This window comes from Schistocerca americana, chromosome X (assembly GCF_021461395.2).
Source record: "Schistocerca americana isolate TAMUIC-IGC-003095 chromosome X, iqSchAmer2.1, whole genome shotgun sequence".
Classification (NCBI taxonomy): domain Eukaryota; kingdom Metazoa; phylum Arthropoda; class Insecta; order Orthoptera; family Acrididae; genus Schistocerca; species Schistocerca americana.
The window spans coordinates 7,253,792-7,281,186 of NC_060130.1; the positions used below are offsets into that span (position 1 = coordinate 7,253,792).

The following is a 27,395-nucleotide window of genomic DNA, read 5'->3' on the forward strand; positions in this document are numbered from 1 at the left end:
TCTGCTGTCATGTAATCTCTTCAGGGAAATCATGACTGTACTAAGATTCGGTTTGTGGTTGACAAGGTCAGAGTCATTAAGAAATGCAAGGCAGCTACCATGTCAGTCCTAGAAGAGAGAGACGTAGCAAACTGTCAAAGCATGTACAGTCCCGGTCCATATGTTTGTGGTGATGTACTAACCAAGTAATACTGTGTGTCAGGCAGCGCATTACTCAAGAACCATCATGGAAAAAGGTGGAGTGGTAATTTATGTAAAAAACAACATATTTTACAATGCATTAGATTTAAAGAGCCATTGTATAGAGCAACAAATTGAAGTATGTGGTGTTGAGATTACTGTAAATGACTTCACGGCTGTAGTGTTAGCACTGTATAGATCTCCCTCAGGGAATTTGAATGTATTTCTTAAGCACTTAGATTCTTTATTATCCATACTGTACTCAAAGTCCAAGAACTTGATAATTACTGGTGACTTTAATGTTGATTTCCTAAATGAGAGCAATAGTAAAGCTGATTTAGTACATTTAATGGAGTCTTATAATCTGATGACAATAGTAGATTTCCCAACTAGGGTTGCTGTTAACAGTGAAAGTCTGATAGATAATATATTTATAGATAAGTCTACATGGAATGAGATCACTGTACATCCAATCCTTGGCCTTTCTGATCATGGTGGTCAATTGCTTAGGCTCAATTACATCAGTGTGTGCAACAGTTCCGAGCATTCTTGGAAATCTTTTAGGATAATAAATGAACAGGGCCTTAAAAAATTCAGTGATAGCCTAAAAGAGATAGACTGGAGCCGAGTTGATAGGGAAACAGATGTAAACAAAAAGTACAATTCATTTTTAAATGAATTCATGTCTGTATTTGAGTCCATCTTTCCCAAAAAAAGTAGTTAGAAATAGTCATATAGGCAATGCCAAGAAGTCTTGGATCACTACAGGGATAACAACATCTTGTAGAACAAAAAGGATGTTATACAGTTCTCTCAGGACTTGTAATGATCCAAAGAAATAACAACACTACAAACTTTACTGTAGCATTCTCAAGAAGGTTACAAATAAATCTAAAAGTATGTGCATAAAATCAGAAATTGAAAGCTCAGAGAATAAAATTAAAACTATAAGGAATGTAATAAAGAAGGAAACTGGCAGGACAACAGGGAACATGTCTCAGGTGGAGATTAAAACACGGGACAGTATCATAAAGAAACCTGAGTTGGTTGCAGAAATATTTAATAACCACTTTTTGAGAGCAGCAGAGAAGACAAGCTGTAATGGTTCTATGGAAGAATCATTGTCCCTCCTACAGAAAGCTATTAGCAACAGAATCCCACAGTTATCCTTATCTCCATTTACTGTAAGCGAAGTCATAAGAGTAATTAGATCATTAAAAAACAAAAATTCTGCTGGTGTGGACAATATTTCTAGTAAAATACTGAAACACTGTTATAAATTTGTTAGTCCCGCCTTATGCAACATATACAATGCATCCCTACAAGATGGGATTGTCCCTGACAGACTTAAGTTGGCTGTAGTGATTCCTCTCTTTAAAAAAGGGGATAAAAGCATTGTTACAAACTATCGCCCAATATCCCTATTAACTACCTTCTCGAAAATTCTAGAAAAACTCATGCACAGGAGGATTGTAGACCATCTCAAATTCCATAGTATCTTAAGCAAAAATCAGTTTCGTTTTCGTGCCGGTCTTTGTACTGAACAGGCAATATTCTCTTTCAGCAACCAAGTTTTGGAAGCCATTAACTAAAAAATGTCTCCAGTGGGTATTTTTTGCGATCTTACGAAAGCCTTTGACTGTGTAAACCACCAAATTCTTTGGAAAAAGGCAGAATACTATGGTTTAGGTGGTACTGTTGGCTTGTGGCTACAATCATATCTACAGGATCAGAAGCAGACTGTAATGCTAAATGGCTCTTCTGGAGAACCTGCCTCATCTGAATGGGGCATGATAACGTGTGGTGTGCCTCAAGGCTCCGTTTTGGGCCCACTGATTTTCCTCATCTTTATTAATGATCTTCCTCTTTGTTCTGAGACAAACAGCAAATTTACCCTGTTTGCCGATGATACCACAATTCTAATTGACGATTTGACTGATCATGATCTTGAAAAAACTACAACTACTGTTTTTAATGACATCTTAAATTGTTTCTCCTCAAATGGTCACTCACTCAATGCAGATAAAACTCATTATATGAGGTTCCATACATCACAAAGTAATCCCAATGAAATTGACATAAAATGTAGAGATCAACCAATACAGAAAGTTGAAGAAACAAAATTCCTGGGTGCTTACATAGACAGTAAATGTAATTGGTCAGTTCACATTCTTCATCTATGTAAAAAACTTAGCTCGGCAACATTTTCACTACGGGTAATTTCTTCAGTGGCTGAAGTTGACACTATTAAGGTTGCCTACTTTGGCTACTTCCACTCATTGATGTCATATGCTATCATATTCTGGGGGAACCAACCACTTGCAAAACAAGTTTTCACCATCCAAAAAAAAAGCAATCAGAATAACGTGTGGGGTTAATCAAAGACACTCTTGCAGGCACTTGTTTCGGAAGATAGGTATCCTAACAACTGCCTCACAGTATATTTTTTCCTTGCTGACCTTTGTGTGCAAAAAATTATTTCATCTACCAAGACAACAGTAAATTCCATGGTTATAACACCAGAAACAAAAACAATCTACATTTAGAAATGAAACGTCTCACTCTGGTACAAAAAGGAGTTTACTACTCCAGCATTAAGCTGTTCAATGCTCTACCACTACATATCAAATGTGTTCATACAGAACTGCCAAAATTTAAACGAGTTCTCAAAGATTACCTGACAGAGAAATCTTATTATACTGTGGATGAATACCTGAAAGAAAATGTATACCATCACTAAACTTATTGTGTCTAGAAGTAGTTCAATTGATTTTATTGTGCATTTGGGAATTAGCACACTTTTTGTAACAACAGATTGGCTGTACATGTATTTACTCTTGTAGGCCTAATATCTGATTTAACTTTGTGCTTTTGCCTTTAACCTTTATTTGAAACTCCTTTTTCTGTCAAATGGTTGTTATGTTATCTAGCTGATATTGTATCTGTTACTGTATTTATAGTATGTCTTACTTAAACTATGTACAATTTGCCATTGAATTGCCCTTGTATAGTTTAAATTGATACCTGTACAATTTGACACGTTCCATATCCTTGTGATTGACTCACTAACTGGATCTATGGAACAAGAAATAAATAAATAAATAAATACTGAAGTGTGATCCAAGTCGCACAAATATGGCTTTAATAATAACCTCCGAACAATATGCCTCTAAGGACTCAACAAGACACAGAACACTGATGTGCACATTACAAACTACAATCACACAGAGAGTCAGTCAGCACTGTTCCACACTAATATATGTGCGAGTCACCAGCAGATGGCACGGCAGGGACCGCACGGCACGCTTGGCTCCCAGAGACGGCCTCCAGCAGCCAGCCTGCAATGATCAGTCGGTGACCAATTTAAAGACGCATGTACGGCAACACCACTCTCGGTGCACTCACACTGACATGTACTAGTAGCACGATACAGCAGTGATGAGTAGTAGTACCCCTCCTGTCTTGTGCGCCTTTTATCTGGCTCTACAATTTACTTTCCTAGACCCACACAAATGCCTGATCCTCCTAATTCAATTTGCTCTGCAGACTATTTAAAACTTTTGAAGAAAAAGGAGCCACAATTGCACTTTGTGTGCCAGTTACTTTCCAATACATTGGCACCAGCTGATCTTATTTAAGAACACTCAACTTTTGTAGCCATACTTACAGCACATCCTTTGCTTCCTGGCCTAAATCCAAGTTAACTCCCAGCCCCCCCCCCCCCCCACACACACACACCCCTCTCTCCCCCCCTCGCAAATCAGCTAGTTGTGTGCTGTTATCTCACGTCACACCCTAGTCTATGAGTGCCCAGCTGTCTGGCACCTGACCCCTCTAACTGCACCCCTAGCTAGCCCACAGATGGCTCCCCACTCTCCCACGAGCCACTAAATGCTTCCCTCCAAACCCCTCCCATCTCTCTCCATCTCTCACATTGCCTCAACCCACCCCATCCTACCCCACTCTAAAGCCCCACCTCACTCCAGAACACTCACCGTGGGCCAGTAAAGAGCTGGCAGTTGAGCGACCACAGCATAAGGAGACATGCATGCGCATGTGAGAGAGTGTGTGTGTGTGTGTGTGTGTGTGTGTGTGTGTGTGTGTGTGTGGGCGCGCGCACATGTTTTCCCTACAGCTAGAAAAAGAAAGTGCATTCTGGAAGCTCGCCAAGTAACGTACCTTTTAGTTTGGAAGGTAGAAGACGAGGTACTGGTGGAAGTAAAGCTGTGAGGACGGGTCGTGAGTCGTGCAAGGATAGCTCAGCACTTGCCCACGAAAGGCAAAGGTCCCAAGTTTGACTCTTGGTCCGGCACATAGTTTTAATCTGCCAGGAAGTTTCATATCAGTGCACACTCCACTGCATGGTGAAAATCTCATTCTACATACCTTTTGTTCGTGTGCCTATCGATGAGACAGTGCTTCTGCCTTTTGGTGAGCCATCTCCTTTATTCCTAAATAATTCGTAATTTTCAACAGAAACATTCTGTACCTTATTGTTGCATCCTACATTACAATATGCAATTTCCACAATATGTGGTCATCTGTGAATATAATGGGGGTAACAACTGTAGGAGACCAAAAACTGACTGCAGTAAGCAAGTTCAAGTTATTGTACGCTGCAGTAGTTACCCAGAGGTGAAGAGGGTCACAGAGGATAAGCTAGCATGGGCAACTCCATGAAACCAATCTTCAGATGGAAGATCACAACAATAAAAACATTTGATTCAGCATACAACAGGCTCCAAACAGCATACACAACCTGTATGCTCAGAAACACAGAAAATCATATTGGTTCCATCAGCAGGAAACTTCAGCCCGTAATTGTTATGGAACACTGCGGCGATTTTGTTCATTAATAAAACCCAAAACTGGGGAGTAATAAGAGAGTATTGTTGTAACTTCTTATCAACCTGGTTACCAAAATACATATTAAGAAGACTGGTAAAGTGTTATTTTGAAGGGGTCACTCCAAAGCGCCACGAAAGTATTTGGGCAATGTATAAAATTAGAGAATCAGTGCACAATATTGAAAGCCTATCTACATTATCTATATCTGCATGACTAGTCTGTAATTCACAATTAATTGCTGGCAGAGGGTTCAGAGAACCACCCTCAACCTATTTATCTACCATTCCACTCCCCTACAGCATTTGAGGAAAACCAAACACTTCAATATTTCCGTACAAGCTCTGATTTCTCTTATTTTATTACAATGATCATTTCTCCCTATGTAAGAGGGCTCTAACAAAATATTTTCACATTCGGAGGAGAAAATTAATGATTGAAATTTTAAGAACCTGCTCCAGCAAAATGCTTTTGCTTTAATGACTGCCACCCCAATTCACATGCGATATCTGTGGCATGCACTTTCCTGTTTCCCAATAATACAAAATGAGCTGCCCTTCTTTGAACTTTTAAATGATGTCCTTTGTCAGTCCTATCTGGTAAGGATCTCACACCATGCAGAATACTCCAAAAGAGGACAGACAAGTATAGTTGTAGATAGTCTCTTTAGTAATCCTAACCTTCTAAATGTTTTACTATCAAATCACAGTCTTTTGTTTGCTTTCCCACCGCGTTATCTATGTGAGCATTCCAATTCAAGTTATTTGTAAATGTAATTCCTAAGTATTCAATAGACTTCACAGCCTTTAGATCTGCGTGAATTATCATGTAACCAAAATTTAGTAGATGCCTTCTACTACTCATGCGGATGACATAACAATTTTTATTATTTAAGGTCAGTTACCACTTTTTGCATCATATGGATAGGTAGCCTAAATCATTTTGCAGTTTGTTTTGATCATCTGATCACTTTACAAGACAGTAAATGATATGCAAGACTGTAAATGATAGCATCATCTAAGAGGACTGCTCAGATTCTCTCTTAAATTGTTAATGTAGATCGGCAACAGCAGGTGGTCTATAACACTTCCTTGAGGAATGTCAGATATCACTTTTGTTTTACTTGACGATTTTCCATCAATTACTATGAACTGTGACCTTTCTGACAGGAAACCACACATCCAGTTGCACAACTGAGACAATACACCATAGGCACACAATATGATTAGAAAATGCTTGTGAGGAACTGTTTCAAAAAGTCTTCTGGAAATCTACAAATATGGAATCAATTTGAGAGCCCCAGTCAACAGCACTTATTACTTTGTGTGACTAAAGAGCTAGCTGTGTTTTAAAAGGTCAATATTTCTGAATCTATCTTGGCTATTTATCAATGAATCATTATCTTTGAGATAATTCATAATATTCAAACACAATATATGTTCCAAAATCCTAATGCAAATCAACATTAGTGATATGAGTCTGTTATTTAGTAGATTACTCCTCTTTTCTTTCTTGAGCATTGGTGTGACCTGAGCAACTTTTCAGTCTCTAGGTATGGATCTTTATCAAATGAGTGGCTATATGTTGTTGTTGTGGTCTTCAGTCCTGAGACTTGTTTGATGCAGTTCTCCATGCTACTCTATCCAGTGCAAGCTTCTTCATCTCCCAGTACCTACTGCAACCTACATCCTTCTGAATCTGCTTAGTGTATTCATCTCTTGGTCTCCCCCTACTATTTTTACCCTCCACGCTGCCCTCCAATACTAAATTGGTGATCCCTTGATGCCTCAGAACATGTCCTACCAACCAATCCCTTCTTCTGGTCAAGTTGTGCCACAAACTTCTTTTCTCCCCAATCCTATTCAATACTTCCTCATTAGTTATGTGATCTACCCATCTAATCTTTAGCATTCTTCTGTAGCACCACATTTCGAAAGCTTCTATTCTCTTCTTGTCCAAACTATTTACCATCCATGTTTCACTTCCATACATGGCTACACTCCATACAAATACTTTCAGAAATGACTTCCTGACACTTACATCTATGCTCGATGTTAACAAATTTCTCTTCTTCAGAAACGCTTTCCTTGCCATTGCCAGTCTACATTTTATATCCTCTCTACTTCGACCAACATCAGTTATTTTGCTCCCCAAATAGCAAAACTCCTTTACTACTTTAAGTGTCTCATTTCCTAACCTAATTCCCTCAGCATCACCTTACTTCATTCAACTACATTCCATTACACTCGTTTTGCTTTTGTTGATGTTCATCTTATATCCTCCCTTCAAGACACCATCCATTCCGTTCATCTGCTCTTCCAAGTCCTTTGCTGTCTCTGACAGAATTACAATGTCATCGGCGAACCTCAACGTTTTTATTTCTTCTCCATGGATTTTAATACCTACTCCGAATTTTTCTTTTGTTTCTTTTACTGCTTGCTCAATATACAGATTGAATATCATCGGGGAGAGGCTATAACCCTGTCTTACTCCCTTCCCAACCACTGCTTCCCTTTCATGTCCCTCGACTCTTATAACTGCCATTTGGTTTCTGTACAAATTGTTAATAGCCTTTCGCTCCCTGTATTTTACCCCTGCCACCTTTAGAATTTGAAAGAGAGTATTCCAGTCAACATTGTTAAAAGATTTCCCTAAGTCTACAAATGCTAGAAACGTAGGTTTGCCTTTCCTAAATCTTTCTTCCAAGATAAGTCGTAAGGTCAGTAATGCCTCACATGTTCCAGTATTTCTACGGAATCCAAACTGATCTTCCCTGAGGTCGGCTTCTACTAGTTTTTCCATTCGTCTGTAAAGAATTCGTGTTAGTATTTTGCAGCTGTGGCTTATTAAACTGATTGTTCGGTAATTTTCACATCTGTCAACACCTGCTTTCTTTGAGATTGGAATTATTATATTCTTCTTGAAGTCTGATGGTATTTCGCAAGTTTCATACATCTTGCTCACCAGATGGTAGAGTTTTGTCTGGACTGGCTCTCCCAAGGCTGTCATTAGTTCCAATGGAATGTTGTCTACTCCAGGGGCCTTGTTTCGACTCAGGTCTTTCAGTGCTCTGTCAAATTCTTCACGCAGTATTGTATCTCCCATTTCATCTTCATCTACATCCTCTTCCATTTCCATAATATTGTCCTCAAGTGTATCGCCCTTGTATAGACCCTCTATATACTCCTTCCACCTTTCTGCTTTCCCTTCTTTGCTTAGAACTGGGTTTCCATCTGAGCTCTTGATCTTCATGCAAGTGGTTCTCTTATCTCCAAAGGTCTCTCTAATTTTCCTGTAGGCAGTACCTATCTTACCCCCAGTGAGATAAGCCTCTACATCCCTACATTTGTCCTCTAGCCCTCCCTGCTTAGCCATTTTGCACTTCCTGTCGATCTCATTTTTGAGACATTTGTATTCCTTTTTGCCTGCTTCATTTACTGCATTTTTATATTTTCTCCTTTCATCAATTAAATTCAATATTTCTTCTGTTACCCAAGGATTTCTACTAGCCCTCGTCTTTTTACGTACTTGATCCTCTGCTGCCTTCACTACTTCATCCATCAAAGCTACCCATTCTTATTCTACTGCATTTCTTTCCCCCATTCCTGTCAATTGTTCCCTTATGCTCTCCCTGAAACTCTGTACAACCTCTGATTCTTTCAGTTTATCCAGGTCCCATCTCCTTAAATTCCCACCTTTTTGCAGTTTCTTCAGTTTTAATCTACAGGTCATAACCAATAGATTGTGGTCAGAGTCCACATCTGCCACTGGAAATGTCTTACAATTTAAAACCTGGTTCCTAAATCTCTGTCTTACCATTATATAATCTATCTGATACCTTTTAGAATCTCCAGGGCTATATATGATTTCTAATGGAGCTATTGTATCAGCATTCTCTGAAAGAAACATAACTGCTTTATGACACTGAGGAGAGCTACTACTAAGTTACTCACAGTTGCAGTTATTCTTGATTTGAATACTGCAATAATAACTTTGTTGTCTTTGGTGAAGAAATTTCAGAAATCCGTGTTTAGTAACCCTGCTTTAGTAGCACTGTCATCAGTAACATTACCACAGCTATTGCGCAGTGAAGGTATTGGTTGTGTCTTGCCATTGGTGTACTACACATGCAACCAGAACCTCTTTGGATTTTCTTCCAGATTTCAAAACGAAGTTTCACTATGGGAACTATTAAACACATCTTGCACTGAAACCCACCCTAAGTTTCGAGCTTCAGTAAAACATCGCTAATCTTGGAGATTTTGCATTCTTTTAAATTTTGACATGCTTTTTTTCATTGCTTCTGCAGCTGAGTTTTGACATATTTTGTGCACCACCCTTTTAATTTATTTGGTATCCTTTCAATTTATTTGGTATATATCTCTTAATTGATGTCGATACTATTTCTCTGAATTTAAGCCATGTCTGGTCTACACTTACAAAGTCAGGCTTGAAGGAGTAGAGAGTAAGTAGAGACCGTCTCCTTGGAAGGCATCAAGTTAATTTTTATATGCTTTCTCATTAAATGCCCTATTGTGTAGGGCTGAAAATTAATAGGGATAAGGTAAACAGAATGTGCAAAGTAAGTGGAAATTACTCGTCTCTTCCCCGATTACAGTGCAATAGAAGATAATACAAGATGTTGACAGATTGCCATATCTCGATAGCTTTATATGTAATAATGAGGTCACAGATGCAGAAATCACCAGCAGAACTGTAAAATCAGTCCATATGGCAATTAGGTCTGTAATATGCCAACAAAGCTTTGACTGCACTCCTTTATCGTTTATATGTGTGAGACTTGGAAAATGTCAGTAAAATCAGCACACAGTCTCCATGTTTTTCACCAACAATGCTAGAGATGAATTCTGAAGATGTTAACCCAACCAAGTTACAAACGATGAAGTGCTGAGAATAAGAGGTCTACACAGCCTGCACAAAATTATTGTTGAAAGAAGACTGAGGATTGCAGGTTATGTTCTACGCATGTAAGGTGGAAGAATCCCAAAATCAACACTGTTGTTGAAATCAATGGACAGATACAGATGTACAGGAAGACCTTTTAACACCTGGAACTTTTGCAATGAATCTTCAATCCATGGACACAAACTTGGAGGAAGGTGAGAACTTGGCAGCTGATCAAGTGAACTAGTGGAAACCAGTTCCTTGTATGGTACACAGCAAATCTGAGTAAGTTTGTAAGTAAGTAAGTAAGTAAGTAAAGTAAGTACAGGAAGACCTTTTAACACCTGGAACTTTTGCAATGAATCTTCAATCCATGGACACAAACTTGGAGGAAGGTGAGAACTTGGCAGCTGATCAAGTGAACTAGTGGAAACCAGTTCCTTGTATGGTACACAGCAAATCTGAGTAAGTTTGTAAGTAAGTAAGTAAAGTAAGTACAACTGGGGATTTTGCAAAACTGTTGGATGATCGATATTATTGTCTAGATTTGACACTGTTGGACTTCTACCTTTTCCTTGATGTGTATTCTTCAAATTGTGAGTTTTACGAGAAAGCTGATAGATACTTACCAATCAACCTTCCCTGACACGAACTGACATTGTCTCTTTATAAATTCTACTGTGCTAACAATTATCTACTGAGAATCCTCGACTAGGTCTCCGCAGCTCAAATGAGCCAGTTTCTTTTAAATTTCTGTCTTTGGCTATAATTGTCTTCCAAGTATGGTGACACAACATCCTGTCATGAAACTTTTGCCTTTACACTTGTTTACTTTTCTGGACACTGCCTTTTTCTGCACTGTGCACTAAATACACTATGTGAGTAATGTCCAATCTCCAACAACCAATCGTGAACTGTAAACAGCTGTACACTCTACCAGGGCACATAACAAACAATTAACATTTGTGTTTTAGTGTTCTAAGCTGTGAGGTCATCAGCGGACAAATAATTTAGTACCTATTCCTGGACAGCCAGAGTGGCCGTGTGGTTCTAGGCGCTACAGTCTGGAACCGAATGACCGCTACGTTCGCAGGTTCGAATCCTGCCTCGGGCATGGATGTGTGTGATGTCCTTAGGTTAGTTAGGTTTAATTAGTTCTAAGTTCTAGGCGACTGATGACCTCAGAAGTTAAGTCGCATAGTGCTCAGAGCCATTTGAACCTATTCCTGACGTGCTGTTGTTTGGAACAACAACTGACATGATCCAAAATATTACTTTCTTTTATTATAGCTTCACTTTTATTTTGTCTAATGATTACTAATTTCAGTATCAAATTCCATCATCAAGCCACTATATGATCAGAAAGCATAGTGTATCGTTAAAATAATGTTTAATAAACAGATTACCATTATATCATCATTCCTTAAAGTAATGTCCAAAGTGGAAGGACAGATGATTAATTTTGAGTATATACTAAAGTCAGAGTACTGAACCGGATATGAAAGAAGGAAAACCAGAAGGGCAGTGAGAGACGGGTGCCTTCTATCACCTTACTTCCTTAATATGTTCATCAAGGAAGTAATAACAACAACAAAGAAAAGATGACCAGAATCAAAAGGTAATTTCTGGAATACGCCATGGAAATGTGATAGGACCATGACATTTACAATGTATATAAATGATCCAGTAGAAAGTGTCAGAGGCTCCTGAATATTGTTCACAGGTACTACACTTGTCCATCAGAAAGTAGCAATAACAGAAGACAGTATCAATTTGCACAATGACCTGCAGAGGATTGGTGAATGATGTAGGCTCTGGCAGTTGACCCTGCACATAAATAAATGTAACATATCACACACACACACACACACACACACACACACACACACACAGGAAAAGAAATCCAATACTGTACAACTACACTATTAATGACAAATTGCTGGAAACAGAATCTACCATAAAATATCTAGAAGTAACTATCCAGAGCAACCTTAAAGTGGAATGACCACATAAAACAGCAATAGAAAAGCAGATGCCAGACTAAGATTCACAGGAAGAATCTTAAATGAATGTAAATTACCCCTGTGTCCTTACCCAGTAAGACTGACAGAAGAGAGAAAGAAGATCCAATGAAGTGCGGAGTGTTTTGTCACAGGATCATTTAGTCGCTGTGAGATCATTACAGAGATGCTCAGCAACTCCAGTGGTAGATGCCATAAGAGAGCAGTTGTGCATCACGGAAAGATTTACTACCCAAATTTCGAGAGAGTAGTTTCCGAGAAGAGTCTGACAACATAATAGTTTCTCTCATATACAATTCACGAAATGATCACGAGAAGAAAATTTGAGAAGTTAGAGATAATACAGAAGTGTACTGACAGTCATTCTTCCCAAGCACTGTTCACAAGTGGAACAAGGCAGAGGGGATCAGTTGGTGGCATGAGACGTACCCCCTGCCACACACAGTTAGGTGGTTTTTGGAGCATGATGTCGATATGGAAACTTAATTGCATGCATATACACTGCAGATTGATGACATCGCAATAGTAAATCAGAGTAGGAACTAAATAAAATGTTTCAGGCCTTAAATCAAGAAGTGGTAAAACTAAAGCTAAAAATGAATACAAAGAAGACAAAAGTTATGGCTACAGACAAGAAAGGAGGAGGAGGTAGGACTGACACAAGAACAGGCAATGAGCAACTCAAGAAAGGAACTGAAATTCAATATCTCAGTAGCATTTTGCAAGAAAACAATCAATATTTCAAGGCATTCAAGAAAAGAATAGCACAGGCGAAGAGTTCCTTCCAAAATAAGAAGAAGCTGCAACTGAATAAACATATCAGCTTCCACATTAAGAAAATATTTGTAAAGACCTTTGTGTGGAGTGTTCTGACACACAGATGCAAAATCTGTACATTAGAAAAGCCAAAGGAAGCTCGCCTCAAACCTGCTGAAATGTGGTTCTGGAGGAGAAGTACAAGAACTATCTGCATTGACAGAAAAATTAAAGGAAATAGGAGAGAAGAAAGAACCACTGAAAGTTATAGGCCAGGGCAAAGCAAAATACACTGGACACATAACTGGAGACGATAATCTTTTAAAAAACATTTCTGAAGGCAAGATCGTAGGTAAGAAAACAAGGGGATGACTGAGAACATCCTACTTAAACAATATGATCAATGAATGGTATTTTCTTCACACATGGAGATGAAGACAACTGCTGAAGAGAGGAAGCTGTGGCTGCAGAGACAAGGTTTAACCTTTTGGAAGAGTAAGGACAAACTAATACAAAATATGAGTCTGCATGGTAGCTACATATGGAATAAATGACAACTTCTTGTGTGCAGTCATCAAGTCACTTACCTCAGTAGGTGTCTTATCTACTAAAAGTAAAGGTCACTGTTGTGCTTTCAATAGATGTGAACTGCACCCTGAAAATGATATGTCTAGTTTGCAGTTGTACAGAAGCTTTTTATTTTGCAAAATGGTTCAAATGGCTCTAAGCACTATGGGACTTAACATCTGAGGTCATCAGTCCCCCAGACTTAGAACTACTTAAACCTAACTAACCTAAGGACATCCCTGCCTGAGGCAGGATTCGAACCCGCGACCATAGCAGCAGCACAGTTCTGGTCTGAAGTGCCTAGAGCCGCTCGGCCACAGTGGTCAGCTTTTATTTTGCACAGAAATGTTTGATAATAAGATGAACTGATGCTGGCACTTGCTACTGAAACCAGTAGTACTTAGACACAACAAAAATGTGACTACAGAATTAAGAATAATTTTTCCAAACAATCGAGTATTTTTACCAAAACAACACCACAACAGTGGAAACTTATTTTAAACTAAAGACACAAAAGAAAAAAAGAGAAACTGTAAAGATCTTGAGTCTCATAAGACTCTCTTGGGAGGAAAATATAAGATTTTTAATTGGTAAACTTGCAAGGCATCCTTTTTATGTTGTATAAACTACGAAACTGTTAGCATCGTCAGCTAAAATTTACTTCTTCTGTCTTAATATACCTTCCTTCACTTACAGCTGCAGTGTGGAGACAGCGGTGAGGGTGGGAGCGGGGATGGGGGCGAGGGTGAGGGCATACTGCTTTAAAATGGTGATTCTTGTATTGATATTCTTAACAACAGATTTATATCTTTTGTTTATGAAAGTCTGCATGCGATGACAGCTGCACTAGTAATACCTTCACAGGGTCGTATTCAAGTTGCAAGGCTAGATCTATGCCAACCATGACACGCTCCCAGCCTTTCCTCCTCGTGATCTGGTTGTAGCGTTGGGACTGCAGGGTGTCTAAGCTGATGTTCAGACCGTCAAGCCCTGCCCTCTGCAAGGCAACCAGCTGTCTTGTCAACATGAGGCCATCGGTTGTCATTAAGACACTTTCGAGATCTTTCATTTCCTTCAAGGCACCTGTAAAACAGCAAATTATTCTAAAGAAACTGAAACAAATAATTTGTAACATTGCTGCTGCATATGAAACAAAACTCCAGTTGATAAATTGAAAATACAAATTCCTCAAAAGTTAATTGTACATTTGCCCTAATACAAAGAGATAAGAAGGGTTAATAAACTGAATTGAAGAATGCAAGTTAAGATAGCAATGAAAAAATAATTAGAGGCATAAGATCACCTACTGCAACAGGGAAATGGGAATCAATATGAACCATTACCCAGCTACTGTCAACTGATTCCATGTTTCCATGCACACTGTATAAACCACTGTGGGTTTGTCCGACAAAGTACATTGTTGTACCACACATTATGGTTTATCCCCATTCAATGCTCATGTGGAGTGTGGGAAGAATGATTCTTTAAATGGTTCTGTGCATGCTGTAATTAATCTTGCCTTCATGGTCCCTATAGGAGTGATACATATGCGGTTATTGTATAATCCCTAAATACCTCACTTAATACATGTTCCTGAAATTTCATAAGTTAGGTTTTGTCATATATTTGGCGTCTATCTTCACTTGTCTGGCATTTCCAATTTTTAGTAGCTTCTTGATGCTCTCCCATGCATCAAATAAATCTATGATCAATCATGCTACACTATTTTGTATACATTCAATGTCTGCCATTAGCCTTATTTGTTATGGGTCATACTTAAGCAATATTCTAGAATGGGCCACACAAGTATTTTGTAAGCAATGTCCTCTATAGACTGATTGCATTTTCCAGTATCTTACCAATGAATTGAAGTCTGCATTCTGCTTTGCCTACAAGTGAGTCTATGTCACCATTTCATTTCATCCAGATATTTGTATGAGTTGACCAATTAAAACTGTGATTATTTGATAATGTAGTCATACAATACTGTCTTTTTTTTGTTTTGTGATGTGCTCCAATTTACATTTCTGAAAACTTAAACTCAGTTGCCTATCTTTGGACCAAATTGAAATGTTATGATCTGACTCAAATTTGTGCAGATTTTTTTCAGGCAATAATTCATTATAGACAACTCTATCATCCAGGAAAAGTATGAGGTTCCTTATAATATCGTCTTCCAGAACATTAAGGTACAACATTAATGTAATGGTATAAATTACTATAACTGTATAAATAAGTTTATAAGTGTGTAAAATACATTGAACTATTTGTTACAACAAAATATTGTACCGGTATACTCAGCAAGATGTTAAATCAGCAGATAGCTACATTTTATGTTCAACATTTTGTGTACAGCATATATGCTGGAAAGGATTTATACCCAAATTAAATAAATCTGAAGAAATGGTAGTGTGTGTCTGGAAAAAAAATCCGTAAAAACTCATACAGTCCAATTTGCTATTATGTCACTGTTACTGAAATATAATACAAAGTAACTGAATTCAATGAACATTCTCAGAGTGCAATATGCCTCAGAGTGAAATGCACAGTAACGTCAACATTATTTTTTAGGCTATGTTTGTGAAAATGGATGAAAGCAAACCACACATTTTGTTCTCAATCTGCGGAAGCATTATGCACTGTGAAACACTGTACTGCTGTTATACATAAAAGCTGTCTCATTGCCAACATCTTTCCCCTGCTGGCTGTTCTACACTTCTCATAACTAATTCAACACGTTGTAAGATATTTTATGCTGTATGACACCACAGTCCAATCTGGTTAGGATAGCATAAAAATAATATATGAATTTCAGTATTGAAACTGGAACAGCAGAACAGCTCTCATCACACTGGATATCAAATCGAGGTTGGATTACAGCCATGGGTACATCATTTCATGCTACTCAACTGAATGTCATATGTCAGAGTTCTTCAACTGTAGTGGCTGGTGACTGGTGGCTGGCGACTGGTGGCATACCCATCTCTTGGCATCCTGTGAACAGACGTTCTCCACAGGTGACAGATTTGAAGAAAATGCTGGATACGGCAACAGTGGAACACTCTCTGTATCGAGGTAGCTCAGTACAGCTCAGGTGATGTGTAGTCTTGCATTATCTTGTTAAAAGATAACATCAAAGAAAGACTTGTAAGGGATAGAACAATTTATCAGCTTCCTGAACATCCTTCCAACAGCGAGGAAAACAAAATAAACAAGAAAGAAGAACGAAAATACAACGCTGCTGACATTCCTAATTTAAACTAGAGGTATGTGATGCTGTAAATATGATTCCCAATTACCAAATCGTGAATACGCCCGATTTAAAAATTTATCACCATAATGTGCAATCCCTGCGTAATAAGATCGATGAAATTAACATTCTATTAACACATGAACTTAATGATATCTCAGTGTTATGCATTTCTGAGCACTGGCTTAACCCAGAATTAATCCAGAATACTAAAATAAACAAATTTGTCTTGGCTGCTTACCACTGCAGGAAAAACAGCAGACAGTGTGGGGTAGCAATTTACACAAAGGATAATGTAGATTTTATTACACTACCTGACTTAACTAGGGCAAATGTCGAAAAGGATTATGAAATTGCAGCTATAAAAATTACTCAGTTCAACCTGGTTATTGCTACAGCTTACCGATCACCGTCTGGGAATTTTGAACTTTTCTTAAACAAAATGGAGTCATTGCTAAATAAAGTAAATAAAATGGATTGTGAATTTATAATCTGTGGTGACTTCAATATTGACTTCCTCACGAATAGTGGAAATAGGGAGACCATTTTGAACCTTGCAACGTCCTTCAATTTAAAGGCTGAAGTAAAAGCAGCTACCCGAGTATCAGAAACTTGTCAAACAGCTCTTGATCAGTTTCTAGTAAATAAGAGTTTACACAACACCTCACTAAAAATTTTCAATGCAGGTTTTAGTGATCATCTTGCTCAAATATTAAGCATAAAAGTACAAGGCAGTATTATTAACAACATGTCTTTTAGAACAGCATATCGAAGCTATAATCAGCATAATGTGAACTACTTCAACAACTTATTACACAAAGAAAAACGGCTAGGAGTGTACAAAATGAATGATATAAATGAAAAATTCGACACTTTCATTGATACATTAACCCATTTCTTTGAACTTGCATTCCCACTGAAAACATTACCCATACGGGGAAACTCTAGAACAAACAGCTGGAGCACAAAGGGAATAAGGGTTTCATGCCAGAAGAGAAGACTACTTCATGAAATATGTAACTCGAAAAATTCCTCACCTGTAGTACGCGCATACTATAAAAAATACTCCAAAATATTAAGAAAAGTAATAAAAGCAGCAAAAATAATGCATAATGATGAAATCATTTATAATTCAGCTAATAAATCAAAGGCTATGTGGAGTGTTATAAAAAAAGAATGTGGAGAATACAGACAACCTTGGAAAAATATAACACTATCACATAAAAATAAAAAAGTAACAAACCCCTTAGAAGTAGCTAACACATTTAACAACTTTTTCACAGGTGTTGCTGAAAATATGTTACAATCAAACTTTAAGAGCATCCAGGCAAATGAATATAAAATAAGTACATGTAGAGGATCAATGTACATCGGTTCTGTTTCACAAGATGAAGTAGCTAAAGCAATAAAAGGACTAAAAAATTCCAAATCGGCAGGTATTGATGGTATACCTGCAACAGTGTTAAAGAAGAGCGCATCAAACCTAACTGAAGTACTCACACATTTATGCGACTGCTCACTTCAGGCAGGCACTTTCCCTGATGTGTTAAAAACATCAAAAGTTATTCATGTATATAAAAAAGGGGATAAAGACAATGTAAATAACTACAGACCCATCACAATTTCCTCCTGCATCTCTAAAGTACTGGAAAAAGTTATGTATGAGAAACTTATGAAATTTATAAATAAAAACAGCATCCTATGTAATGAACAACATGGATTCAGAAATAAGAGGTCAACGACAACTGCTGTCTATGAGTGCATCAATTTCATCCTAAACCTGATGGACAAAAAACAGGAAACAATAGGAGTCTTTATTGACTTGTCAAAAGCTTTTGACATGGTGGACCACAAAATTCCGCTATCAAAGCTAGAAAGATATGGTATTCGAGGTCTGTCCAACAAGTGGATCAGTTCCTTCCTGACAAATCGTATGCAGGCAGTGTGCGTCAAGCACACAAATATTGAACTAAAAACTGTATCTAATCACTTATCTGACTATAAACAAATAAAATGTGGTGTACCCCAAGGATCCGTATTGGGACCCCTTCTGTTTCTTCTGTACATAAATGATCTAAGCTTAAATATTGATGCACACAAATCAATCATATTTGCAGATGACACCACGATTCTACTAAAAGGAGACGACGATGAACAGTTACAGCAGACAGTAAACACAGTCACGAAACAACTTAGCAGCTGGGCACAGAGTAATCGGCTTGTAATAAACAGTAAGAAAACAGTTGCTCTAAAATTCCACAATGTTCCTAACTAGGACATGTTTATCCCATCAGTCTCTATCAATGACGAACCAGTTGGTAACAGTACTGAAACCAAATTCTTAGGACTTTGGCTGCAGAGTAAGATCAGATGGAACAAGCATATTGAATGTCTCAATGCAGAACTGACCAAAACACGTTATCTTCTTTGTTCATTAAAATCATGCTGTAGTGAGAAAACAGTATTGAATGCATATCATGCGTACTTTCATTCTCGTCTTAGATATGGGGTCACCTTCTGGGGAAACTCTAAAATAGCTAATAGCACTTTTAAACTACAAAAAAGGGCCATTAGAATCTTGTTTGGGTGCAAGCCTAGAGACTCTTGTAAACCCCTGTTTAATAAATCTGGTATTCTCCCATTACCGTGTGTATACATTATGGAAACCCTTCTGTTCTTTAAATTAAATGTAATAGGCAAGGACCAGAGGCTAAAAAAAACTGTGATATACATGAGCACTTTACCAGACAAAACAGGAACTTACATATGACTCAAATCAGCATAGCACTGTGCCAAAAAGGTACTTTTCACATGGGAGTTAAGCTTTATAACAAACTTCCTGAAAACATAAAAGCTATCACTGAGGTCAATACATTTGGAAAATCTCTAAAGTCATATTTACAGCATCACTGCTTTTATTCCATTGAAGAATATTTAAATTTATGAAATGTGTTATACAAATACTTGTGTGTAAAGTGTATTATTGTAAGCTTAAATATGTATGCTTTGAAATTACTTTCAGCCTGTATATTTATAACTTGACTTGTCCAATGTCTTATGCATAAGCTGCTATGTAGACAACAGGACCAATAAAATACAATCTACAATCACGGAGCCCTTGAAAATAGGGCACAGCGATAGGCCTTAACAAAACACAAATGCAATGACTGCTGTCCAAATTACTGGATATGTGAACCAGAAGTTGTGACATGTATCCAGTTGCACCCCATACCATCACATCACATGCTGGACCCGCATGAGAATGACAGGTACAATCTGGCCAGGTCTGTTGGCATCAGAGCCTCCAAACACAAGTACATCAATTGTGACGATGTTGCAGAACCGAGACTCGTCTGACACGATGACACAGTGCCATTCCTGTGTCTGGCATTGTTGTCAGTTGCACCGCTGTCAGTTCACCTCTCTCTAGAGCTGCATTAAGGGCTTGACAGTCTGTGCTGCTCCAGATGCCATCACATTGTCTGTGTGGATATCTGTCTCACTGTATACAAGCCCACTTCCTGACTAAATGTACACAACTTCACTGCAGGATCACGTACGCATGAGCGAACACTTGTCTGCCCTCTCAGGTGCTAGTTGGGTGGCACTACTGAGGCCCTGCAAGGCATTTAGCATGGCCCTCCTGAACCTACCAATTCTATGTTTGCACAAAATGAGATTCTGAGCAATGCAAGCAGCAATATAGTGAAACAATAAACCAGAGTCTCAGCAGACCATGAGCCTGCCACTGCCAAATCTGGAATGCTGATAAACATTTCTCCTTCTTCCATTATGCTTAACACGGTCTTCGTGTAAACAACCAACACTGAAATAGAATTTCTGAATGAGAAACCTGCTCCATAAGCTTTTCTTGCATACAGAATATGCATGAGAGTGCTGAAAAGTAATGCCTCTGAATTTTTTATTCTGTTCTCAATATTGGTCGAGGTATGACACGTCACGCATATTACTTGGTCAACTTTCCCACTTCACTGACTCATGGCACACCCACCTCCCGCAAACAGATGGAGTCGCAATAGGCAGCCCACTCTGACCAGAGATTGTGAATATGTTTACGGTGCACTTCGAGGAAGAGGCCCTGATGTCAACCAAATGGAAATCCATCTTCTTCTTTTCTTCTTCTTCTTCTTCTTCTTCTTCTGTTATGTGGATAACACACTTGTCATCTGGCCTCATGGAAGAGACAAACTTCTTGACTTCTTTGTACATCTGAACTCCACACGCCACAAAATCAAATTCACTATGGAGACCAAAGAAGAAGGAAGACTACCATAGCTGGACATCATAGTCAGGAGAATAATGGACAGCACCCTGTGCCACAGCGTGTATCTGACTCTATAAAACACATAAACTCAGTTCTCCCTATGGCACTGTGAATAATTTCAATAACAAAGAGTGAGATGAATGTTGCAGCTTACATTTAATTTCCACTTTGGCTTTGTATTCAAGATCAGTCTTACCTGAGAGTGCAACATTACATCTTTAGTTAATTTAATTATATGTTCATTAGATTTTGGTTATAAGGCACGTTTTGCTGCCTAATGTTTCATCTCCAAATACTGGAAACAATCCATGGAGGAAGAGGAGTATGTAAGACATTGTTGGACCAGGTTGGAAGAATCTGTGAATTTCAATACTCTGTAGAAGAGCTCAATCATTTGAAAATAACTTTCAGACCTTGTGGCTATTCTAACAGATATACATAGGGCACTACATTCTAAAATATTTGCATCTTTCAGTGAAAAACAAGCAACTAGAGGAAAAGTTCTCTTGCCACTTGTAAAAACAGTCGCAGATCGCGACCTCTGAGTGCTATAAAGAGAAGGTATTGACGCAGTGCTTAAACCAAACAGAAGACCACAACTGCAGCCATACTCAAGCAAATTGCTATGCAGTAGTTTCAGTGAATTTGACAATGATGTGGCTGCTTTCATAGTGGCCCAGTCATATTGTGGGCTACGGAATGCCAGTGACAGGGCTGGAATTGTAGGTGACAGATGGGTTTTTGGCAAAGCCTTGTATCAATACCTCCTTAATTATTGAGCTGAAAAACTGTAAAAAACATTCATGCAGTAAAATCACACAAAAAAAATTCCTATTTCTGCAGGTATTGTGCCTTCTGGTTCTTTTTCATTACAAAAACATATTGATTCAAGTTTATAAAGTCACAACTATGTCACTGTGATTTGTGTAACACACATTCTGGAACATGTTCCAGGAATGTCATGAAACAGACAGCTTTAAATAATTACTGTAGCTCATCTTTCAAGACTTGCATACCAACAACAACACCATCTATCCAATCTCTTTTTATTTCACTTTCATGAAAAGATTTCTCCACAAAGGATATCATCTGCCATGTAGGTAGTGCAAGAGGAAATTCCACACTAACATTTGGGTAATCAAGTGGATTCTGTGTCTTGTCAGAACCAAGTACAATCAACCCAATTTCATCTTTACCACTGGTAAATATCTGGAAACATATTAAATGGTAAAAATAAGTTTTGTTTATAACAAGTTGTATACCAATAAAAACATCACACACAGATACTCTTTATAAAATTATTTAATTGGATAGATAAAAAATCTACTCACCAAGCAGTGGCAGAACACACACATAAAAGAGTGTTGTGATAGGCAAGCGTTTGGAGCCAGTGACTCCTTCTTCAGGCTGAAGGGTTGCAGGGGAAGCAAGAAGGGTGAAGGAAAAGGACTGGAGAGGTCTAAGAAAAGGGGTAGATTTTGGGAAAGTCACCCAGAACCATGGGTCATGGGTGACTTACCGTACAGGATGAGAAGGAAAGACTAATTGTTGGGGACTGCATCGGGCAAGATTCGGAAACCTGAGAGCTTAAAGGTCGAAGACAGGGTAATATGCAAGACAGAGATTACTACTAAAACTGTATATGGTTAATAAGAGTGAGAAGGTAAGTGTATTGTATGCAACAGTTGTGGGAGGGGGCAGTGAAAATAGACGGGAAAGACAATGAAAGATGTAGAAAGCTAAAATGGAGTGAAGCAGAGAGTAATTACAGTGAAGAAAAGCTGAGACAGGAGATATTAACGTAAATTAAGGCGAGTTGGGTGGTGAGAACCAAGGACACGTTGTAGTGCTAGTTCCCACCTGCGGAGTTCTGAGAAACTGGTGTCTGGCGGAAGAATCCAGGTGGCATGTGTGGTGAAACAAGTGCCGAGGTCACATATGCCATGTTGTAGAGCATGCTCTGCAACAGGATATTGTGAGTTTCCAGTATATACACTATGCCTATGCCCACTTATCCTAACTGATATTTTGGTGGTAGTCATGCAGATGTAGAAAGTTGAACAGTGTTTACATAATAGCTGGTATATGACATGTGTCGTTTCTATTTTTCGCCTAATCCGAAGTTCTGGGTGACTTTTCCAAAATCTACACCTTTTCCTGGAACTCTCCAGGCCTTTTCCTTTACCCTTCTTCCTTCCCCTTCAACGCTTCTGTCTGGAGGAGCCACTGGCTCCGAAAGCTTGCCAATCACAAATAATTTATTGTTTTTGTTGTTATAGTTACTCTTTATAACCTACTTAAAATACATCACGTACCCTCCTCTCCACAATTCTTCGAACACATAGTTTTGCCTTTTGCAAAAAATCACTGCGTTTCTGTATAACATACTTGGAGTCAAAGTGTCCAACATCTATTACAATTATAAACAGAAGAAAGAAAGTCATTGTATTTATTGGCAGTATTACGCAATCAAATATTTTGAAAGAGTTCCAGTGGTATAAATTTACAAAATCTTACAAATAAATATATACGTTTATTCTTTAAATCAATTCTTAGCAATAACATAATAGTATAAATTGCAGAATCAATATAGCCAATTTTAATGTAATGACTGCAATACAAATACAATATAACAGTGGTAAGTTATAACAAATGAGAGAGAGAGAGAGAGAGAGAGAGAGAGAGAGAGAGAGAGAGAAAGAGAGGCATTTAGACAATGTTTCATTACAGTGTGAAACTTATTAGAATTAAAATGAAGCCATAGTGAATTATTACATTCCAAAACTAATAATTATTGTGTTCTTTCACCCCAAAATAATACATTCATTAGGCAATGTATACTTTTAATTTCAGAAATTTTTACAGCTCTGAACTTCACTGCTTCGATGAATTTATTACATGTGTCAATGAATGAGGGTTGATAACACTGCTTTAGTCATTCAATTGTTCGTCATGTGATATTCGCAATGTTCTTAATAACTTCTTATGTAAAGTTCTATCATCAAAAAGATAATCTACGTAAGTTTTAAAAGTCGCGAATCTTTAAACAACAACTTGAAAATGGGTATATCAGTATTTTGTATACATTCCAGCATTGCTAGATTTACTTTTAAATTTTAAAGTATATGAGCAGATTGAGCGACTTTCCATCCAGAAAATTTGCTGTTGGCAAGACCTCACTACAAAGAAAAATGGTCTTTCTGGAGTCAAATGCTAAAAAATTCATAAATACCAGCATTGTAAGTGATACAAACAGGTATTAAGCACCGGGCATAAATATCATTCTGCTTGACGAGAAAAAAAGTAGGTAGATGAAAGAGTAAATTGGGTGCAAGGATTGAACATAAACTAACCCAAATTGCACAAAAAAAAACCATGAGGGTCACTGCTCAAGAATTGAGAACTGCCCCCCCCCCCTTTCTTTTACAGGCTTGCTTTCACATTTCAGATGAGACCATGTCCCCCATATGTGAAGAAAATAGCCAATATGTAAAGAGAATTACAGATAAAGAGTTTTCTAAAATGAGATTTTCACTCTGCAGCATAGTGTGCACTGATATGAAACTTCCTGGCAGATTAAAACTGTGTGCTTGACCAAGACTCAAACTTGGTGATCGTAGCCCCAGACCTGTGTTGCCGTTTTGGGAGGTAGATCTCATATCTGGAAAGAGGAGATGACAGTTAGGGTACTATGGGTGAGCAGCTGCCATCAATTTTTGATGGTGCAGAACCCACAATAGTGGAACTGCTGCCTAGTCCAAAGGCACCTGTTACCAGTCTTACCCCACAATAGTGTATCGAATCCAGACGTAATGTCGAAGCTGATAAAAAGTCATATGAGAGATTCCTGTAATCTAGGTGTGACTGCACCAATGCTGCATACAGCCATATCAAAGTAGAGTGGACCACACCGCTGAGGCATAGAAGAGCATTCAGGTGCGACCTACATGTCTGCTTTAGTTGGCAAAGACGGGGAAGCCATGTCAACTAGGCATCAAAGACCGGACCTAAAAAACACGATGACAGAAATGCATAACGTAGGTCATGGCAGCCAAAAAATGGATGCTATGAGTGAAAGCCCAGGATTGTGCTTGGTGTATTGCTCCCTGCATTCTGCCTCCAGCAATAGCCGTCGCGGACGAACAAAAATGATGGGGACAAAATATGTCATGCAGCTGCCGCCAGATCATTGATAGCCACAAAAAGGAGAGTGACACTCAAAACAGAACCTTGTGCAAGCCCCTTCTCCTGCAGGGGAGGGATGCTACAGGAGGCACCAACCTGTACCCAAAAAGTGTGACATGGAAGAAAGTTCTGGATAAAAATCAGGAGTGGGCCATGGAGGCCCCACTCCTTTAAGGTGGCAAGGACGTTATGGCACCATGTGGTATCATAAGATATACACGCAGATCAATGAAAACTGCAACAAGGAACTGATGCTGAGCAAAAGCTGTTCAGATAGCACACTTCAAGTGGACTAAATTATCTTCAGTAGAGCGCCCTTGGCGAAAAGCACCCTGGATCGAAGCCAAAAGATCCGAGGATTCAAGGACACAATACAGCCTTCAACTAACCATATGTTCAAGTAACTTGCAGGACACTGAGTAAACAATCTGGACGACAGCTGTCCATTTGAAGAGGCAATTTATGTGATTTCAAAATTGGAATAACGGCATTTTCTCGCTACTGGGAAGAGAATTCTGCATTGCCCCAGGGATGGTTAAAGAAAGGCCAGGTACACTGACGGAAAAATTTGCAACACCAAAAAGTAATTAATGTAGAGTAATGAAATACCAGGAATATATTTGTTGAGACAACGTATGTAAAGTGATTAACGTTGCAGGATCAATGGGAGTGTGAGACAAGCCACTGCAAATGTAAATGCAAATGCTGGTACGCTATTGTACACGTGTCATGTGTCAGTTTGTGGGATGGAGTTCCATGCCTGTTGCACTTGGTTGGCCAATATAAGGACAGTTAATGATGTTTGTGGATGGGTTGAAGCTGTCATCAGATGATGTCCAATATGTGCTCGATGGGAGGTAGAGCTGGTTATCGAGCAAGCCAAGGAAATATGTTGACACACTATAGCATGTTGGCTTACAACAGCAGTATGTGAGCAAGTGTTATCCTGTAGGAAAACACCTCCTGGAATGCTGTTTGTGAATGGCAGCACAACAGGTCAAATAACCAGACGGACATACAAATTTGCAGTCAGCGTTCGTGGGATTCATACAGACAGTTTTGTCAGTGGAAAAGCGAAAGCCATTGTCGATGCTCCACGAGTAAAGACAATCAAGACATCGCTGAAGATGCCACTAAGTGAGACAGGTTCATAGAGAATTGCAATAGAAGGCAAAATCGTCAAAAAAAAAGAGAGCCGGAGATGCCCAGTGGGAGACAGGCCATTATAGGGTTTATGGTGATAGCAAAGAGAATGACACTCAGAATGGAACCCTGAGACACACCATTTTCCTGGATAAAGGTGTCCGACAAGGCAGACCCTTCATGCACCTGGAAAACTCGGTCTTTTAAAAATGTCTGAAGGAAACAGGGTAGGTGGCCACGGAAGCCCCACATGTGAAGAGTATGGACGTTACTAGCTCTCTAGCAGGTGTCATAGGCCTTCTCCAAATCGAAAAACACAGCGACAATCTGGGATTTCTGCAGAAAACCATTCATGACATGGGTGGGCAAAATAATGAGACGGTCCACTGCAGAATGCCGTGTTGAAAGCCACACTGTGCATTCATAAAATGTTGTGAGACTCGAGCCACCATATCATCCGAGCATGAATCATATGTCCCATCACCTTGAGAACACACTGGTAAGAGAGATGGAGTGGTAGCTAGAAGGAAGAGTGTGTGTGTGTGTGTGTGTGTGTGTGTCAGAGAGAGAGAGAGAGAGAGAGAGAGAGAGAGAGAGAGAGAGAGAGAGCTAATTTCGGCAAGAGCTAGATTTCCATCAATAAACTGAGTTGAAGCTGCTGTTGTGGTCTTCATCCAACTACTGCTTTGGTGCAACTCACCAGCCTATTCCTGCCTTTGTAAGCCTCTTCATCTCTGCATAGTATTTCAGCCTAAATCCACTTAGAATGGCGAACCACCATTCAGAGAATAACTTTTTAACAACACAGTTTGACTTCTGTAAAGGCTTCTATACTGAGAATCCAACATAATATCTCACAAATTCAATTCCAGTAGAATTAAGTAGTGGAAATTATCCCCTCTGTCATCTTGCCAAAGCCTTTGACTGTTTAGATTAAAAAATTCTGAGAGGGGAAGCTAAAATAGTATGGCATTAAAAGTCTTCCCCTTGCATGGATTGAGATGTACTTTAACTACAGAAAATGGAAGGTCACATTAACAAATGATAAGACAGGAATAAGATTAAACTCAAAAAGGGAGAACATAAAATATGGTGTGGCACACAGTGTTTGCTGCCAAGTCCACAAAAATGATTTACTTGGGGCACTGGAGGGCTTTGGAAAAACTCTAATGTTTGCAGTGTCACAAACTTATTGATGCAAGATCTAAACTCATCCATACCAGAAACATCCAGGAGAATAACAGAACAGGCTTGTATA

At 38.7% G+C, this 27,395-nt stretch overlaps 1 protein-coding gene across 1 annotated transcript in view; it reads right to left on the minus strand.

Moving 5' to 3' along the window:
* Positions 1-23,253, minus strand: part of LOC124554864 (molybdenum cofactor biosynthesis protein 1-like) — a 70,541-nt gene extending 47,288 nt beyond the window's left edge. Inside the window, exons 1-3 of the mRNA XM_047128535.1 lie at positions 23,125-23,253; positions 21,826-22,018; positions 14,131-14,357 (exon numbers count right to left, since the gene is read on the minus strand). Coding sequence (XP_046984491.1) covers positions 14,131-14,357; positions 21,826-22,018; positions 23,125-23,253 — 549 coding nt within the window. The remainder of the gene's footprint in view (positions 1-14,130; positions 14,358-21,825; positions 22,019-23,124) is intronic.
* Between the last annotated feature and the right edge of the window lie 4,142 nt (positions 23,254-27,395).